At 31.0% G+C, this 19,328-nt stretch overlaps 3 protein-coding genes and 1 pseudogene across 5 annotated transcripts in view; 1 reads left to right on the top strand and 3 right to left on the bottom strand.

Annotated features, from left to right (window-relative positions):
- The window catches only part of LOC126918338 (thyroid receptor-interacting protein 11-like), a 45,439-nt gene extending 36,861 nt beyond the window's left edge, over positions 1-8,578 (top strand). For all 3 annotated transcript variants that reach the window (XM_050726121.1, XM_050726122.1, XM_050726123.1), the window contains 8 exons: positions 436-844; positions 957-3,680; positions 3,836-3,939; positions 4,039-4,138; positions 6,761-6,842; positions 7,003-7,192; positions 7,514-7,609; positions 7,685-8,578. In XM_050726121.1, coding sequence (XP_050582078.1) covers positions 436-844; positions 957-3,680; positions 3,836-3,939; positions 4,039-4,138; positions 6,761-6,842; positions 7,003-7,192; positions 7,514-7,609; positions 7,685-7,837 — 3,858 coding nt within the window. In that variant the 3' untranslated portion in view covers positions 7,838-8,578. The remainder of the gene's footprint in view (positions 1-435; positions 845-956; positions 3,681-3,835; positions 3,940-4,038; positions 4,139-6,760; positions 6,843-7,002; positions 7,193-7,513; positions 7,610-7,684) is intronic.
- Positions 8,579-9,438: 860 nt separating this feature from the next.
- LOC126918399 (protein lethal(2)essential for life-like) lies at positions 9,439-10,390 on the bottom strand. The gene has a single exon (XM_050726268.1). The coding sequence runs from the start codon at positions 10,255-10,257 to the stop codon at positions 9,592-9,594; it is 666 nt and encodes a 221-aa protein (XP_050582225.1). The 5' UTR covers positions 10,258-10,390; the 3' UTR covers positions 9,439-9,591.
- Positions 10,391-13,123: 2,733 nt separating this feature from the next.
- Positions 13,124-14,722, bottom strand: LOC126918414 (uncharacterized histidine-rich protein DDB_G0274557-like). The gene has a single exon (XM_050726295.1). The coding sequence runs from the start codon at positions 14,210-14,212 to the stop codon at positions 13,874-13,876; it is 339 nt and encodes a 112-aa protein (XP_050582252.1). The 5' UTR covers positions 14,213-14,722; the 3' UTR covers positions 13,124-13,873.
- Positions 14,723-16,064: 1,342 nt separating this feature from the next.
- Positions 16,065-19,219, bottom strand: LOC126918156 (protein lethal(2)essential for life-like; annotated as a pseudogene).
- Positions 19,220-19,328: the final 109 nt, after the last annotated feature.

Raw genomic sequence — 19,328 nt, 5'->3', positions numbered from 1 at the left:
TTCCTAATGAATCACTGTGCTTAACTGGGCGAATTTAAGATTACTAACATGTTAGTGCAACAAATATATGATTATGAAAATAAGAAGTTTCATTCTGAATAAAACGAAACGCGATGTAATTCTTCGAATTACTTAATTTTAAACGATGCGGTGTATTTGAAGACTTTAGTCTGACCAAATGAAGCAAATGATCAAGCACAAAGATGTAACATATTTTTACGTTGTGAAGATCTCCTTAATGAAAATAATAAATTTCTTTCCTTAACTAGTTAATTCAGTGTTTCGAAGACTTAAATATTTGTGTATTATTCTCCTAGAATAAGGAGAGGCGTTCTTGAGTTTAAAGTTTCACAAAACATTCGAAAAATTTGCCTTACAGTATTAAAGCATTTTATGATGAACGATACACAGTAAAAGCAAAACTATGTTAATCAGAGCTGGGAAACCGAGAAAAACACGAGACGCATGCAATCGGATGAAATAGCGTTGATCAACGATTTCCGTACGGTGCTGTCCAAATTGAACTCCCTCGAGAAGCTGGATTTAGTTCGTGGCGCGCTAAAAGCGCTGGAAACTGAGAACGAGAAATATAGCGAGGCTAATAAACAAGAAAAGTCTGACTTCGATGAGAAGTTTAAGAGGCCCAATAGCGTCAGCCACGAGACCGCCGCGTTGAAGCCTAATTTCGACGTGAGTTCAGAGAACCACATGCGAGATGAATTTATCAAAGGGTCAAGCAACAGAGAATCGGAATTGTACAAGAAAATCGAGGAACTTCAGGAAGAAAATAAAAGATTATTCGCTAATGTGGAAGAATTGGATCAGCAGCATGAACAATCGATAGGTAAGCATGTCGTTAACCCTTTCCATCCGATAATGCTAGTACTTTCTTCTATTTTCTTAAAAACTTGATAATATAAATGATTGGTCATTTCCATCTTCCTTTTAACCCTTAGAAAAACTATTGTCCCTCAAGGAAGAGGTCGAAAAAAAACACCAGTGCCTTCAAAACGCTTACGAACAGCTTTACGTAGACTACAATCAGGCTCAAGATAAAGTCGCCCAACTGGAAGGTAAACTCGTGGAATTCAACAAGCTGATACGAACAGAAACTGTCGACCATACCGTACAAACTAACAGTTTAGAGAGCATAGATAAGCATATCCAAACAAATGATCTAGAAATGGAAGAAAACGAATCGACCGACGAGCAGAATGAGGGGAATATGCTCGACAAATTAACCAAGAGGGTCAAGAATATTTTGAAGAGTTCCTTTGTAGAAATAGAACCGGATGAGTCGATTTTCGAGGCTCTGGCGAAGAAGTACATTGACGTGAAATGGACGAAAGACGTGGTGGAATCGGAAACTGAATGGTTGCACGAGGAGGTGAAGCGTCTTCAAATAGAAAATTCCGCGTTGCGCAAGAAAAACTCGTTAAGAAAGAAAAATACGATGCTACGAAGTACTTGTCCGAACGAAACACGATTAAAGAATCAAGGCCAGTCGCCGCCTGCATCTCGAACGAGAAAACCAGCAAAATTAGAAAATATTCCGGAAGATATCGAGGACACGTTTAATACAATGGAGAATCTGAATCGGAAATTGCATACGACGTTGGATGAGAATGACAAGTTACGAAAGAAGATCGATTTATTGGAGAACACGGAGAAAGAAACGCAGGAACAGCTGAGAATATCATTGGAGAAATGCAAGTATTTAGATGAGAACATCGAATTAGTCGAGGAGCTGAAATTCGATCTTGAGAACGCGAGACAAGAATTGAAGACATCCGTTTCTAGTGGAAAACAATTAGAAAACAGTTTGGCGATTCTGCGAGATATGAAAGACGAAATTCAAAAGGAAAACGAGGAACTGTCTCGGAGAAACGAACAGTTAGAAATAGAGATCTCGCAGTGGCGTGAAAGTAATTCAGAGACAGGGAATAACGATACGTTAAAAGATCTTCAGGAGCAATTAGCCAAAACTAATCGCGAGAAAGATGACTTAGATTACGACATATTAAACATGAGAAAAGAATTGGACGAAGCGTTCAACCAAATAGAGTTGAAAGAAAGTTACATAGCGAAGCTGAGTCAAGAGAACGAAAGTTTAACGAAAGAAAAGATTTCCTGGTTGGAACAGTTAACTGCCATTCAAGACGAGTCCAACGATAAATTAGACTTGGTAAACACGGAAAAATCTTTGTTAGAGCAAGAACAGACGGAATTGAAGGAAAAAGTAGCGAATAATAAAAAAGTAATAAATGAAATTAGGGAACGATTACGAGAGTCGGAAGAAAGGTACGTAGAACTAAGAAATGAATTTTTGTCGATGAACAAAACGACCGAGAAGCTTCAATTGGAAAAAGAAAATTTGCAAAACGAAATGAAGAAACGCGAAGAATTAAAGAGTGAATTAGAGCTTAGCGAGTTAACTGAAAAATTTTGTTCCATGCAGGACGATTATGCTCAAATGGAGAATGAAATAGAAACATTACGTTTGAAAGAGAGAGAATTGATAAAATTACAAGAGAGTTTCGCCACTGTTGCCGAAGAAAATAAAACTTTAAAAACCGGATACGAAGTAGCCAGGGATAGCTGTATCAAGTTGGAGCATGATATTGCACGTCTACAAGCGGAGAAAAAAGAGTTATTAAATCGTATAAATGAAAATGTCTGTGATAAAGAGAAGCAACAAATTACAGCTATTTTAGAGGAAAAGATACGAGAAAATGATACCTTGAAGGATGATAACAGTAAATTAATGGCAGAAATCATCAATTCGCAAAAGAAATTACAAAAGGCAATTGAAGAAAATACAGAATCAGCTGATATGGCTAAAGAAACGATAGAAAGTCTATCTCATCTTATTAGAGAAAAAGACGAAGAGATTGATAACCTGAAAAGCGCACTCTATCTTGCAAAAACTGATACAGAAACACTCGATTTTGCGACTATAAAGAACGAAAGGGACGAACTTGTGAAACTTGTAACCATCAAACACAATGAAAATGTGCAATATCATGATGAAATTCAAAGGTTGACGCACCTTTTGAACGAACAAACATCGCGAGGTCAGAACTTGCTAACAGAGAAAGACTTAAATGTCTCTGAATTAAAGGACATAGCCACTCTGCAGCATGAACTGAGAACAGTCGAACAACGTTTGAGAAATGCCGAAGAATCGAACAGCAAGGAAGCTTGCAGGATCGTCGAACATTCAACGCAAACAACGGAAATTGCGATTCTTAATGAGAAATGTAACGCGTTGGAAGCAGCTCTAATTCAAGAGCAATCGAACAACAGAATGCTGCAGAATCAACTTAGCGAAAGCCAAGGCAAAGAAGCGAACGCTGCAAAGGAGTTAGAAAGGCTACGAGCACATTTGGTTGAAATGGAATCAAGCTATACGGAAGACGCTTTACTTGCGGAGGAAACGCGAAAAGAATTAGAAGTGAAATTACAGCAAGCTGAAGAAAAAATGAAGAGCAGTTCAAACGCGTATACGTCCGCAAATATAAGAGCAAATCAGCAAGTGGAAACGTTACAACAACAAATGGCGTTGATTGTTCAGCAAAGGGATGATATACAAAATAAGTTAGCTATCGCTGAAGATAAGATCTTATCACAGACTACGTCCTTAACTAATTTACAGATAGTCTTGGAACAATTCCAACGAGGTAATTTCAAATATTTCATAATCTCTGTGCACAACGTGTCTTATACGAAATTATCACTTATTATTATTGTTGTTGTTGTTGTTGTTGTTGTTGCTATTATTATTATTATTATTATTAATTGAAACTCGATAATAATTTTCATTTATAATTTTTAGATAAGGAAAAAGATATCATAGCGGCAACTAAGAGAATTCAATCTAAACTAATCGAATCCCATAAAAAACAAGAAGAGTTGGCCAATGATGTCACAATTCTTAAGGTATACTTATATAATTGTATGTTTATACATAAATATTACAAAAATTGTTTATCTAATAGTTAATAGGGTAATATATAATTTTTTAATAATTGTTAATAGGAACAATTAGCTGAAGCTAAAGAATGCTTACAAGCAGCATCCAGATTAAGCGAACAACTCGATAAAAAAACAGAACGAATCGAACAGCTAAACCAAGAAGGTACTCGATTCTATTATTACTACAAAATATTACCTTTGCCTGCAACTTGTTTCTTTTATATTTCGCATGATTAGAATTTTTTGCAATTAATTCTTCAATCATTATTTATCGATAGCAAATTTACACAATTTTTATACGTTCACAAAGAAAATTCATATTTCCAAATTCACAAAAAATCAATACATAATTAATTTGACGTAATTAATTTTGAGATACGTTAGATAATATAGTTTTCAAAAATTATTGTTAAATGTGAGGAAATAATATGCACATGTGCTTCTTTGGTTCGGGATTTCGGGATTTTTACATGTGGTTTTTAATGTAATTTACAAAATAAAGTTTCAAGTATCAAGAAACTAAATGTAATGTAATTAAATATCTAAATTTCTTAGGTAGAATAAAGCTTGGTATTATTTAATTATTAAAATTTGCAATATATATTGCTATGTAACATCAATGCTAAATATTGAGAATAAATTGAAGTATTGAGAATAATTCTCTAATTTTCATATTAATTTTTTTATATGAAGTATTTTATTTTTATTTACATTTTAAAAAATGCTTATATTTAAATTTTTTAAATGAATTATTCTCATATAATTTAGATTTTACGAACTGTATTGTACCTAGATTAAATTTATAAATATTTTCTAGCATGTTCTAACTTTCTACTAATATGCAAAATAATAAATATATAATCGCACAAATTGTGTATCATTACTGACCATACGCAATGAAAAATACAAAAAGTATTAATATCGGTCTAAAATATCGGTATAATGCATTTGATCAACAGTATGTATATTATTCCTTAAAATCCCGTTTCTACATAAAGTAGAAAAGCACATGCGGTTTTTTTTATGCATAAGAATCTGGTGCTATAATAGCTTGCCTATACACAAAATATCACACATGTTCTAATTATAATTTATGCACTGGTGAAATGGTTAAATCCCACTCTATTATCATCAGTTTGAGTGTGACCTGTGACTAATCTGCAAAAAGCAAACACGTAAACAATCCGGTGATGTAGTCAAATATCAGCTGGTAATTCTGGGATTTTGACAATAGCCCAGGATTCTTGCTGGTATCCGGCTACGAACTGGACGATCGCCTTAGCGCACTAAATCACATCTTCGTTGGCTCATGCATTGCCACTGGTGCTGGTACCTTCTCCTGTTTTTCTACTTATAAATTCCTATATACTAACATATAAAATATTGTTAAATAGCAAAGGCACAAAAGTAAAAAGATTTGTTGTATGGTTTCTTTTTATTTATATGTAAATTATATTTTCTAATCTAATTTATGTCATAATTTTTTGTTTATATCATCGAGGACTATATCAATATTGTTAAACACTCTTTTTATGTATACATTACATCTACATTCGATGGCTAAATTATTTTTTCAATTTATACAACTGGAATATTGGTGCACACATAGTATGAGAGTTGTATAATATTGTAATCTCTTAATTCTTAAGAAGCAATACTGATGACCATGAATTTACAATACTACTGTAACCATCACACTAAGTAATAGTAGTAATGTATGATGATATATGTATTTTTATAACTGTAATCTGTAACTATAATCTGTAAACTATAACTACAATCTGTAAACGAAATACAAGTGAACTACGTATTTCTCTAGTTTCCTCTGTAGTTTGAAAGTTAAGTTCAGCACTCAAATACATCACAAATAAATTAAGACATTTAGTCATACATGTACATATGTTGAAATAATATGTAATACATAAACAGATCTATATAAACGTAAAATTTGGTAGCGTTAGTGTGGGTAATCTCATGCGGTAACTGTGAGCGTGTGAATTGTAAAAGCTCATATTACCTCGTGGGGTTTCCCACCCGTTACCATTATCCTACAAGGATGAAAAAATGTAGTTAAAGGTTTTCATTCCACCATCTATGACGTACATTTTTTATTTTACCTTTAATCATTAATACTACTAGAATCGTAATTTATTTAATTTTTGTCAGAGTAGACTGCCAGAGGTAAAATTAATGTAGCCATTGCAAATTATATTAATTTGAAAAATAAAGTATACGATCATTTATTTATAAAGAATTATAATGAAATCATATTAGAATAGCTATTGTACTTTAATGTAATGTATTGTAACATACTAAAGTACTTATTATATTAATATAGCTTTCTTACTTCTAGTGGCATGCGTCATAGTTTGCTAGTATGGCATGATAAATGAAGAATGCAGCATGAGCAACTAAGACATGGGTGTGAGTATTACATCAGGTACTGGTGTGATATTCAGACAACCAGTACTTGTGTTATACTTACGCTCATGTCTTTTCAACCTCCAAATCCGCCAACTTTACAACGCTGGAATGCACATGTCTAGAAATGAAACATCCAACATGCTAAACTTTTCCTTAAGCAGTTAATACTTTTACTGAAATTACATTTTTAAACGTATAATTGATTCAAAATATTGTAAAAATTATTTTGTGATATTTAATGATCTCTTTTCTGTTACTCCCTTTCATGATTAACTCAGAATATTATAATAATTATTTTCTGACATTTAATGATCTTTTTTCTATTACTCCCTTTCTTACATGGTTTGTCATATATTTCTAGTGGACCGGTTAACAAATCTTGTAAATACTGCTGATCACAGGATAGAAGAGGCAAAGCAAAGTGGAGAGGGAAAAATTGATAAGTTAGTATTTATTTCATACATCTATGAATATTTTTTGCAGAGAGAATTAGAATTTCAAACTTTAGCTATGTTTCTAAATTTAAATTTATCTATTGTTTTGTATAAAATTATCGTAGAAAAGATTTTCTTTAATTGTAAATAAAACATTCACTTTTTTCAGGACTCTCATTAAAAACCTCTTATTGGGTTACCTGTCCTCGTCGGCAGCAGATAAATCTTCGGTGCTTAGAGTGTTTTCCACAATTTTGGATTTCAATGAGACAGAGAAGGATAAAGCAGGGTTGAGTAATACAGTCGGGCAAAATAGCTGGTTTTCTCGTTTAACTGGTGGATCTACCGATCCTAATAAGGTAAATTAATTTTTCTTTTAAAACAGGTTTTTGCACTACACAATACAGGATTACTCATTAACAAATACATCAAATAAGTTTAATATTATTTTCCATTCCACGATACATATATTCGCGGGTCTTATAAATTACTGTTGCGAGATATCGAGATACTGAATTATTTGGTGCTGGTTATACGTATACAGTACATGACATCGATCATACCAGAGAGAAAATTTCCTCTCTGATCATACGCACACTTACGTATAAATATACATACATTTTTATAAAAAATATTTATTAGATGATATGATATAGAAATGAAATAATTATATTATTTAGGATCACGAAGCATCTTTGTCGGCAGCATTTATTAGATTTCTAGAAAACGAATCGAAACCTAAGCCACAGTTACCAGCATTACCAATTCAAACATCGGTAAGGACAGTATTTCTTTGTTTCTTGTTTATACATATATGTGATGTTTTCCATTGGACTATTTTTTTTTCCTAGCCATTACCACGACCTGGTCATAGTAGGCAACATTCTACATCATCAACACAATCTACTTCGTTACTTTCCAATGTAAATTTACCAACATTCCCGGATTTTATCCCAGCCAGAAATACAGGATCTATTTTGAAAGAAGTATTGAAGGACAGCTGATATTAATAATTTTGGTATATTTTATGCTTTGTAAATTCTAAGACTGTAGCAGAAAGCAATGTTTAAAGAAGACATTTGTTTACCAAGTTCCACTTAATAAAAGTAAAGAAAAGAAATGATTATTGGTAGATTGCGGATTTTTATGCATTTATGGCAAATTTAAAGATGCAAGAATGCATAGAATGAACATATATAAATATCCAAAATACAGTGCTTATTATAAAATTTAGGTGAAACAAATCTGCACATAGATCCCAGTCTTTTAGTTATGCTCATTAAAATGTGAATTTGCATAAATATCCGCAGTCTAATTACGAGATTAATTCTATTATTCTTTTATAAAAGAGAAACGTTGTTTTTAACAGATTTATCAATTAATTGTTAGTTACGATAATGCACTATTTCTTTAAAACATCGATTTTTTTAGTGTAAAAATATAATCTAAATATTTTTAAAAAGTATTACCTGATAAAGTCTAATAAAAATGATATGTGGTAATTCATGGTGCTTGCAACAGAAATGTTTAATGTGAATTAAAGAATTCAATTTTTCTGTTTCTTGACAATAATTAAGAAATGTAAATTGATAAAGATATGTCATAATTAATGTAAAACGAAAATTTTTTCAATTCAAAATAATCCGTAATTACACCGTTTCATCAAAAATATTAAGACACAAAATTTTTTATTTCAAATTGTACAACGAACGAAATAGTAAATAGAATATATTTGCATTATTGGACTTGTTCATACTTGTTTTATAGATTATATTAAATTAAAATTAAAGATCATATTAAATTTCATGTAATCTAATTTAGAACTTGATGGGCACTAACTACAAGTTTTATTTATATCTTTATAATCTTAAACATTATAATGCTCTGAGATAAAATATTTTAGCTACTTCAGTCAATTTACATTAATTGTATATAAACTTTGTATATTTAAAAAAACAAAGTGGTGGGCTAGCAATAAATAATAAATTATAAATTAATATTACATATAATATATATGTTATTGTAATTGTATTGGCTAAAACTTTTAGTAAGAGTTACAAATATACAATCTTTGTATATTACTTACTTCTATTAGATTTTACAGTTTATTTATATTGAAATATTTTAAATACGGATACATTAACACCTAAATGTAGCATAAAAATTATTGTTGCATTTTGTAATTTATTTTTCAATACTTTTTTTTTATTAAATTCCATCTATATTACATATGTATAGAATATGAGCTTATAAAAGTTGTATTTTAATGGATATTATTCGATAATTTTCAATTACTATACATAATTTTTACAATTTAATAGCAGCTGAAACCTTTTTACAATTATGTATGTAGAACAAATTATTTTAACAATAATGTTCTAATGTTAATATCTATAAGCTAATAGTACAATTTAAAGTAATCCTCTCATATTTTTGAATAGCTAAAATAAATAACAATAACTTGAAAACTAATACTTTAACTTTTATATGTTTTACATAGACATTTTACAGATTAACAATCTAGAAAGCAAGGATTAAATATGAAGGGTATAGATAAGTTTATATATATATATATATATATACATATATAGAAAGAGACTCAAAATTATATTTTATCGAACATTTTATTTAAAAAAAAAATCTTAACTTATAGTACAAAAATCAAATTACATGACAAAATGCGCTTTGACATGTATAAAAGCGGAACAGAACACAAACAGAAGAACATGTATTAATAATTTAACACATTTTTTAGGCTTTATTTTTCTTTCTTCTCGTCCTCCTTCTCTTCCTGCTTCTCCTCTTCCTGCTTCTCCTCTTCCTGCTTCTTCTCTTCCTGCTTCTTCTCTTCCTCCTTCATCTCCTTTTTTTCTGCTTCCCTTAACGCTGGTTTACCCGTCTGCTCAATAGTAACAGTTCTTTCGTTTTGGACCTTCGGTTCGTCCTTTCTAGGCGCAGTGATATTGAGTACACCATCAGACGACAGACTAGATGTTACTTGATCGACATCGCATTGCTCAGGAATCAAGTATTTTCTGGTAAACTGTCTCGAGATCCAACCATGCTCGTCTTGTTTCTCTTCGTGTTTTCCCTCGACGATCACAGAATTGCCAACGATTTTGACGTTGATTTCTTCCGGTTTAAATTGCTGAACATCCAAAATTACCTGGAACTTGTCCTTATCCGTTTTTACCGTAGATGTACCTCCTCCTCCGTCTTTTCGCAGGAGTTCACCCCATGGTCTATAGTACATCAGTGGGCTTCTCGATCTTCGATCTCGAATGGGTAAGATGTATTGATCGAGGATGATTGGATTCAATAATTGTTCAGGATACAACCCCAAACCAAAATTCTGATCAAAGAGTCGGTGTGGATGGTTCAGTTCCTCCCACCAGTTGGAGAACAGCAACGGTATCAGAGACATTTTGACTGAATTACTTGGTAGCTATATACGTTAAATAACGTATTCAGTTGCAGATTTCTTCACAGGAATTCACTTTTGACGTTCACAGTTCAAATGTTTGTAGTATACTGTTTCAATGGCTCGCGACGCGCGTATTTATAGCTGCCTTCTGCCAGCTGTACATGGCGGATGGAGTATCCAGAATATTCGAGATTCAAAGTTAGGAAGTTTTGAGAAAATTCCCTATTCTACTTATCTACAAAGATACTTTTACATATAGATATTGTTCCTAGATGTCTATAGAATAATTTTATACATATAGTAAGTACAAATATGATAATTAAAAGGATCTTTTATCTATAGCCGTACATCTAGCGAAAGTTAGTATTTTTATTTATACAAAAGTAACATATATGTCTGAAAGATTTTACTTCAGAAGGAAGTGCTATTCGATTATTTTATTATTATAATCTTCCTAGTTACATAAGAATTTGTAAATATTATAATTGGAATGAATGAATGGCATGAATTATATAGTATTTCAATCATATTCCAATGAAACTTTACATTTACAAAATATTTTCTAAAAATCAATCAGTTTATCACGTTTTTAACTTTATCATCATCAGTATCAATGGCAAATAATGCAGATAATAAATATATATTGTCGTACTTATTGATTTTTCAATAAATTACATCATTCTATGGAAACATCCAGATATATATTATTCAGATGCAATTAGCGGCATTTCTGCACACTAATCAGTACAATTTTGGTCTTATGACTCATACATAAATGCAATTGTGTGCCAAAATCTACGATGTTTTAATAAGTGTTGATCATCGCAGGCGACTATCTATTAATAGTACAATGATTTTATAAAAAGTGTTATTCTAGATTTATCTATCAACAATTGTATCGATCATTTAGCGTGTATTTGTAAATGTTTATAAAATGTGTAAATGTATACATACATATATATATTTATATATATATATATACTTAAATAGAATTTTGAAAAGATGTATCATATACATACAAGACATGAAAAGATGTAAAATGTTTTAGGAAAAAAATAATTAATGTTTCTAGAACTTATCGAAATCCATTAATTACATTTTATAAATATTGAACATGGTTCTATATTTTAAATATATATATTTATATATTGACAGAATTTTGTCATTACTATTGAGCGTATTGTCGATCAAAATGTTTCAATTTTAAATCTAATTCGTTGTAAGATTGTAAATCTTGAAAATAAAAAAGAAATTCACATGACCTGGGTAAAAATATGGCCTTGATACTTTTAAGGTAATATTTAATAGGTTGTTAGTCGAATTATATTCTGAATGTATTCTATTATGACACATATATTCTCGACGTGCTATGTACATATGTATATGATATGTACATATGTATATACAATATAGCTTGTAAATATAACATTACGTATATATCGTAATAAATTCAAATTAAACGTTAACTAAAGTACATAGCTTTACAACTATCTATATTGATTTGTAAATATCTACATAAAATATTCGTGTAATTTATTAAAAGTTATTACTATTACTCAAAATAATCCAAATTTGAAAAATTAAGATAGTACTTGAGCAATTGCGATTTTTCTTTTTTCCAGCTGTACTTTCTTACTTCAAAAACAATAAAATTGTATACAAAACACAACGTACTACAAAATGTCTAATATAAACGTTTTATTTACTACGTGTTTGTAGACTATTCTTGTACGGTATGAAACCGATGTTTTTCAGTGCTTCTAAAAACTGCTAACTTACACGTATGTGCTGGCTGCAAGCTCATATAAACACGTAGCTTATCACAGGTTAGTGTACTCTGAAAAATTCTAGACGCTTCTAGATGCAAATTAAAGTATTTTTAAATAACATAATTATATTAATAAATTTATGGATTTTATATAAAAGTAAGTTTCTAATTTGATCGAAAAATATTTTAAAAATATATATGTAGTATTTTAGAAATATGGAGAGAAGTATTTTTTCTTATAGCTCCTTCATTAAATGTTCTTAATTGTTTCATACTATGAAATGCGTCTTTTAGGGGTAATTTAGATAAATGAAATTAAAAGCTTTATATTTGAATATATTTAGCATTTTTTTAATACTTTTTATTAGATAAATACTCTAATACTTTATATTACAATATTATTGAATATATTTTATTATATAATATCGCAATATGACTAGTGAAAAATTATTTAACATAAATAAATAAGCTAAACTGCAGAAAAATTGCCTTTTCTCCGATTTGGATGATTTTGAAATATGTTATAAAATATGTTATACTTTGAACAACTTTTTCCTACACATATAACCAGCAGTTAATTCCAGCTTTTGAGATATACGCAAAAAGCTGCTGGTATCACTACAGTGAATTCTGTTTATAATTGTACGTCCATGACAGTGTGTGCGTCAGTTTGGATGCTGGCCGCCTTATGATGTAATGCGACGATTGGATAAAATAATATCCAACTCAAATCTAATTTTTGTCTTTTGTTTAGAGTTTATACAATTTTGTATATATATGCGACAACCAATACTAACGCATATGCTACTATAACTGCATAATTATAAGCAAAATTCATCATAATGGTACCAACAGTTTTTTCCAAATACCTCGGAAATTAAGGGCAACCGCCAGTTATATGTAGAGGATATGTAAAGTTGTTCAAAATGTAACAACATATTTCAAAATCATCAAAATCGGAGAAAAGGCAGTTTTTCTGGATATTGACTAATTTTCTGTATGTTTTATTAAATAGCGTGAATAAACATTGCATATTCTTCATTAAATCTGGTATTAAATATTTAACAAATGGGAGGAAAAGAAGTAAAGAAACTAATGTTGTTTAAGTCAAGAAGAATAGTTTATTTCTTAAAGATAACAATAATACAAAGTTTAAATATATATATTTTTTTTAATACTTATATTTACACATAATCTACAAGCGTTGTCTTATAACATTTAATAAAAGGAAAGAAATGAAATGGATAATTAAGAAATAAATGATGAAGATGATTTATACAGTTTTAACATTGCCTTTTCTACCACGATGATGTTGCTGTTGTGATTTTTATTGTTCTCGTTATAATGTTTATTGTTCTCTTTGTGATTTTGATGTGTCGTTCGTATTATCATCTGGATTGGCCAAAGCTGGTTCATCCACATTTAAGTTGTAAAGTTTGTTTTCTAAGTGCCAAAATAGATGAGCCCGGTGTGTCGTTCGCACCGGTTCCCGGGCCTCTCTCGATCGTAGCCGGTCATCGTGGAGGTTTTAATCGGTTGGAGTCCGGCACTACCACGCCGCTTCCCCCCAGAAGCGGCCTGGTGTCCGTGCGGATTTCCTCCATGTCAAAAAAAAAAATAAGTGCCAAAATAGATAAAATACCGTTAAACTACAAATGCGATTCCATTTGGTTGCTCCATTACGACGGTGTAATATATTTTCTGACAAATTGCGTAGATACCCATCCGTGCTCGTCCTTTTTTTCATCGTGTTTAGCTTCAATGGTGACTTTTTGATTTATCACTTTTACTGTAATTTCTTCTGATGTAAATTGCGATAAATCTAATGATACTTGAAATTTATCCTTGTCAGCTTTTGATTAAACTTTTAAAGAATGGATGATGATGATGATGATGATGATGATGATGATGATGATGATGATGATGATGATGATGACGATGACGATGATGATGACGACGACGATGATGATGATAATGATGACGATGATGATGATGATGATGACGACGATGATGATGTCTTTTGTCGCGTCCATGCGGTCGACAGACCAAGACTTCTGCGTTTAGAGGATCAAGATCATTGACAAAATTATCTGCATCTACCGTCGTGCCAAAATGCTGATCCCAGAGGCGATGAGGTAGATTTGGATCTTCCCACCAGTTGAAAAACAACATCGGTATTAGCGGCATTGCGTGATTATTTTCAATGTAAACTCACAATGTTGTTTACATTTGATTTAGGAATGTTCCCGCACTTTTCGAATATAAGTAATTTAAATGCTTCATCTACTAGGAAATTATTAGAATGTTTATTCTATGGAATTAATGTTAACTTTAATTGTTAAGCGCTAGCAGGTTAGAAAAACACTAACATTGTGCAATAAATATGAATTATTGTCGATTTACTTCCAACTGATTGTGCCGTAGTATTGTTACATCACAACGTATGCCGTAGTATTGTTCACACGTGAATCAACTGGTGGCAGCCAAGTAGTTCTCCTTATACAACTTTATACTACGTATGTATTCGTTATACACTAGCGAAAGTGATGGGAATACATACTACCACCACGCATTCAAGAAAATTCTGGAAAACACTAGATTGCCCTTACATATTACCGTCGTCTTTTTATCAAACATCAGTTCTATATAGCACACTTGCGCAACATGATGTAAATACAGCTCATAGCTTTAACGATCCATGAACTGGTTCTTTAACAAGGATTCAGAGACATTTAGATTCGAAATCGATTGCCTATTCATAAAATACGTAGAATTCATACGTATTTTGTATGATTGTACATATTTGTGCAATTTCGTGTAATCGAATATATTACGCAATAAACACATAAGTGTACCTGTTATGAGTCATAAACTTGATATATATATGTATTTGATATGCTTTGTCATGAACTTACGATTAGTCACGAACAGTTTCGAATTCTTTGAAAATTTTAGATAGTAAGAAAGCAATATAAGTCATTTATGTTTAAATGTACAATATACGTATGTACAATCCATGAAAATTTATGTTTTAGTTTTAATTAGGTGTGTTATAATTTTTGACGCTCATTATTATCAGAAGTAGTAGTGTTAAGGGCGATGTATTTATCGTCCTATTTTATATTTACAAAAAGACAAATACAAATATTTTTAATTTAGTTTACAAAACCATTTTAATGAAATTTAACGCGATAAAAATATAAAACAACGTTCGACGCTCATTAATATCAAAAGTAGTAGTGTTAAGGGCGATGTATTTATCGTCCTATTTTATATTTACAAAAAGATAAATACAAATGTTTTTAATTTAGTTTACAAAACCATTTTAATGAAATTTAACGCGATAAAAATACAAAACAACTTTTATATCTCTTGTAATTATTTAATTATTTAATTTTAATTTTATATTTCTCAGTAAGGCAGGAAAGAATAAAATAAAATACTTCTTTATCTTAAAATTAGGAGTGTGCAGGTACCTAAGTTTATGGGATCGGGACGGATTGGTCAAATTCCGGTGGGATAGGGCGAGATCTAGCTAGAAAGTTTCTTTGGATTAAAATTTGTCTCAGATACTTATGCAGGGTACTGCGGGTACTTGTAAGCGTGAGACGGCAGTCTGTCAGATCAGTTTCTATGTAAACCTTAGATCAATAAATACCATACTTAATTATTTATTGTCTTTTTATTTTAATTTTGTACATTTTATTGGTAAATTTTGAAAACACGCAGTTCGCTAAGAGCTCTATATAAAGAGCATAATTGTTATATATTTTACATATTGTATATTTCCAGCTAACAACATTGCATCGTCGGCTAAATTATCATTAATGTTTGAACTTAACCTTCTTTTATACCTACCACACATACATACATACATATACACATATCATAAACGCAGTCTCTATTCATCATAAAAATATTACATTATCAAAAATATAGACAAAATATTACCTAAATAAATTTGCTAAAAGCATTTCGCTCATATAAACACTAAACAAATACTCGCTATAAGAGCTACAAATAGTATCGAAGCTGATCTTTAATTTTCCTGCGCCTCCTCCTCCTTCTCCTTGTTTTCTTCTTTCCGCATGTCGCATACAGACGGTTACCGGTCCGTTCGATGTTAATCACCCTTCCGCTATCCGAAGTTAATTTTTGTTTGCGCGGTACAATGATCGAAAGAATGCCGTCCGATGAAAGTTTCGAGGAAACTTGATCGATATCGCACTGTTCTGGAATTATGTATTTCCTCGTAAACTGTCTGGAGATCCAACCATGTTCATCTTCTCTTTCTTCATGACTTGCTTCGACAGTGACAAAACGGTCTACGACTTTAATATCGATTTCTTCGTGTGCGAATTGTTGCACGTCTAAATCCACGCGGAATTCGTCTCTGTTAGCTAACACGGTTGATACACCCTCTTCTCCTTTACGCAAGAGTTCATCCCATGGTCTGTAATTTTTCGTCGGAAACTTTAAATTCGATCTACGTGATAGAAAATCGGACATGCGCATAATTCTTAGAACCAGAGTTCCTGGAATAATTCCATGGAGCAAATTTTAATCTAAAATAGCACGCTCCAAATTTTCCCACAAATTTGGACGAAGTTGTTCTAGAGACATTTAGATTCGTAGATTTCTGACTAATTCAAGTAAATTAGATTAATTGAGGTTTTTCAATTTTTCGTGATTTAATATTATTATAATCTCAATATTTGGTTACTTTGTGATAGATGCACTAATACGACCACTGTTCAGAACAGACTGCAGTATTTTCCAACATGACCGTAATATGTAGAGGTGCTCCAATCGAACGGATAAGCGTCTAGAAAATTTGCAAGCACGCGCAAAACGAAATTTGTTGAAGCTTGAAAAAATAAGTAGATAATTATACAAATGACTCGAATCCAATATCTTTTTAGCTTTAATATTTAACTTCAGATAATTCTATATAAAATAAAAGAAAAAACATTAAAATGAGCAGCAAGATACGAAGAGAAGACCCTAAAATCAAAAAAGGAATTAGTAAAGGGGTGTATAAAGGAAAGAGAGAGAAACTGGGAAAATGGCCATGAAGGGAAAAGAGCAAGAAAGAGAAAGAAGGGACTAGAAGAGGTGAGAAAGGGAGGAACGCAGATAAAAGTAAGAGAGGAGCAAGAAAGGATGACAGCAGATCAGATTATAGAAGAAAGAAGAAAGAGAGAAGCAGAAGAGAGGGAAAAAAGGATAAGGGAATCCAAATTTAATATACACTACGGAAATATAGCCAAAGAAAAATTACCAAAGTGTACCTAGAAGGGAGGATGAAGTGGAAAAACAGAAGAATACTGGCAAGATTCAAATGTGGAAACGAGACCAAAGCAAGGGAATACTGGAAGGAAGAGGGAGAAAAAAGATGCAGACTATGTAAAAGGAATGAAGAAGACTTGAGGCATGTAATAGAAGAATGCGAAATAACGGGAGGACCAAAGGACATAGGAAAAACATTAAATGAGACGAGAGAAGGTTTAGCAGAACTGAAAGCAATAATAGAGAAGAGAAGGGCAAACGACAGGAAGGATGCACAGCAAGGAGACTAAAGCCCAAAGTTGCAATAGTTTTTAGTCGTTAGTGGTTTAGTCATTTGTAGTTCCTAGTTTTAGTTTTTAGAGAATAGAATAACTAAGGGAATGCAATAGAATAGAGTGGAAAAGAGGGGAGGTAGATATATAAGAAAAGAATTAGACATGAGAGATGTAAAACCGAAAGTTCGTCCAAAGCCGAAAGGCACGGACTAAGCAACAACAATGATAATAATAATAATAATTCTATATAAGTAGTGATAAATCCATCAATTTATAATAGTTTTTAAATTATATTCTTTACTATCAACAATTTCATTACCATTTCAGTAAAAGAATACCTTTGTGCAAATAAAATTGAATTATTAAAGAACATAAAAAAATTAACTGAAGTATTAACTAACAGGCAAAATATTTTTTAAGGATGTTTTGAAATAAAAAACTAAAAATAATAGATACTATTATGGGTGTGATCCACAGATGTAATGTAGGTACATATATACAATCAATAAAATAGGATATAGTTCAACTGAAAAATAGTGACGTTTTGATTGTAATTAAAAATTTCTGAGTTAACCAGCATGTGCATTTTATTATTAATAATATTAACTAATTAATTTTCTGTTCATGTTAGGAAATGTTCTTAATGGTAATTGCAGTATGTATTATGTGAATGAAACATAAAACGTTAATATGAGCTATAAGAATATGCAATAAAAAAATATAGAGGTCTTTAAAAGCTTAAATGTGACCTACATCAAATTCTCTAACGATATTTCAAGGTCAAAGTCATCATGATATGTCCCTCTTGATACCATATAACTTTAATCTGAAACATTTCTTCGCATTTCTGATACTGAAATAATCACTTGTAGATATTTGAAACGGACATAATATACATATGTAGAAATGTTGCACAACATTGTGCGTGGTCAGTGTTTCCTTTAAGAGTTCCTTCAGAAAATCGATACGAGTAGCTATTAGCATCACATATACTATGAGAATATCAAATTTAAATAAAGAATGATATTAATTTAAAAATATAAAACAATATATCAAACATGGTATAATTCATGCAAAAAGAATTTATTACAATAACATGAAATATTATCCTATAGTTTAAAAATTATGTCTATTAAATGAGAAACAAAAATTTGACAATGTACATTACAAAATTTACGTAACTAATTTAATTTCCTTTATTCAATATTATATTCAATATTATATTATGCATACCTCTCTATACATGTCTATGTATTATTATAATATGTATATACAAATATACGCATGAATTATTACTCGGTTCGTTAATTAATATTTCCATTTTTAAATATAATAAGAATATATGTCTTTGCCATATAGAGATCAGAAAGCTGATGCAACATTACCGAATTTTAGCTAACTAGATGTAACGAACTAGGTTGATGCAATTTATCAGAAGTTTTAAATAGGCAGCACAAGATTATTTTAGGAATATTTATAGAAAGATGCATTACACGATATTAAATTATGTAAAATAAAATATGTACATGAAATCTACCATTTATTTCGCGCCAAAATGTTTTAAGTAAAAATACTTTACTTTTCACCATCAACAATTCTATTTATGTTATTAATTACTATAAGCTACTAAATCAATCGAAATATTGACCAATCTATATTTTGATAGAACCTTTCAGAATTTTCGCGAAAAAAATTTGATTGCTGTTTCTATTATCCTCGCATGTGCAAAGTTCACATAG

Source organism: Bombus affinis, chromosome 7, assembly GCF_024516045.1.
Source record: "Bombus affinis isolate iyBomAffi1 chromosome 7, iyBomAffi1.2, whole genome shotgun sequence".
Taxonomy (NCBI): Eukaryota; Metazoa; Arthropoda; class Insecta; order Hymenoptera; family Apidae; genus Bombus; species Bombus affinis.
The sequence above is the reverse complement of the archived record's forward strand: the minus strand, read 5'-3'. Positions and strand labels throughout refer to the sequence as shown.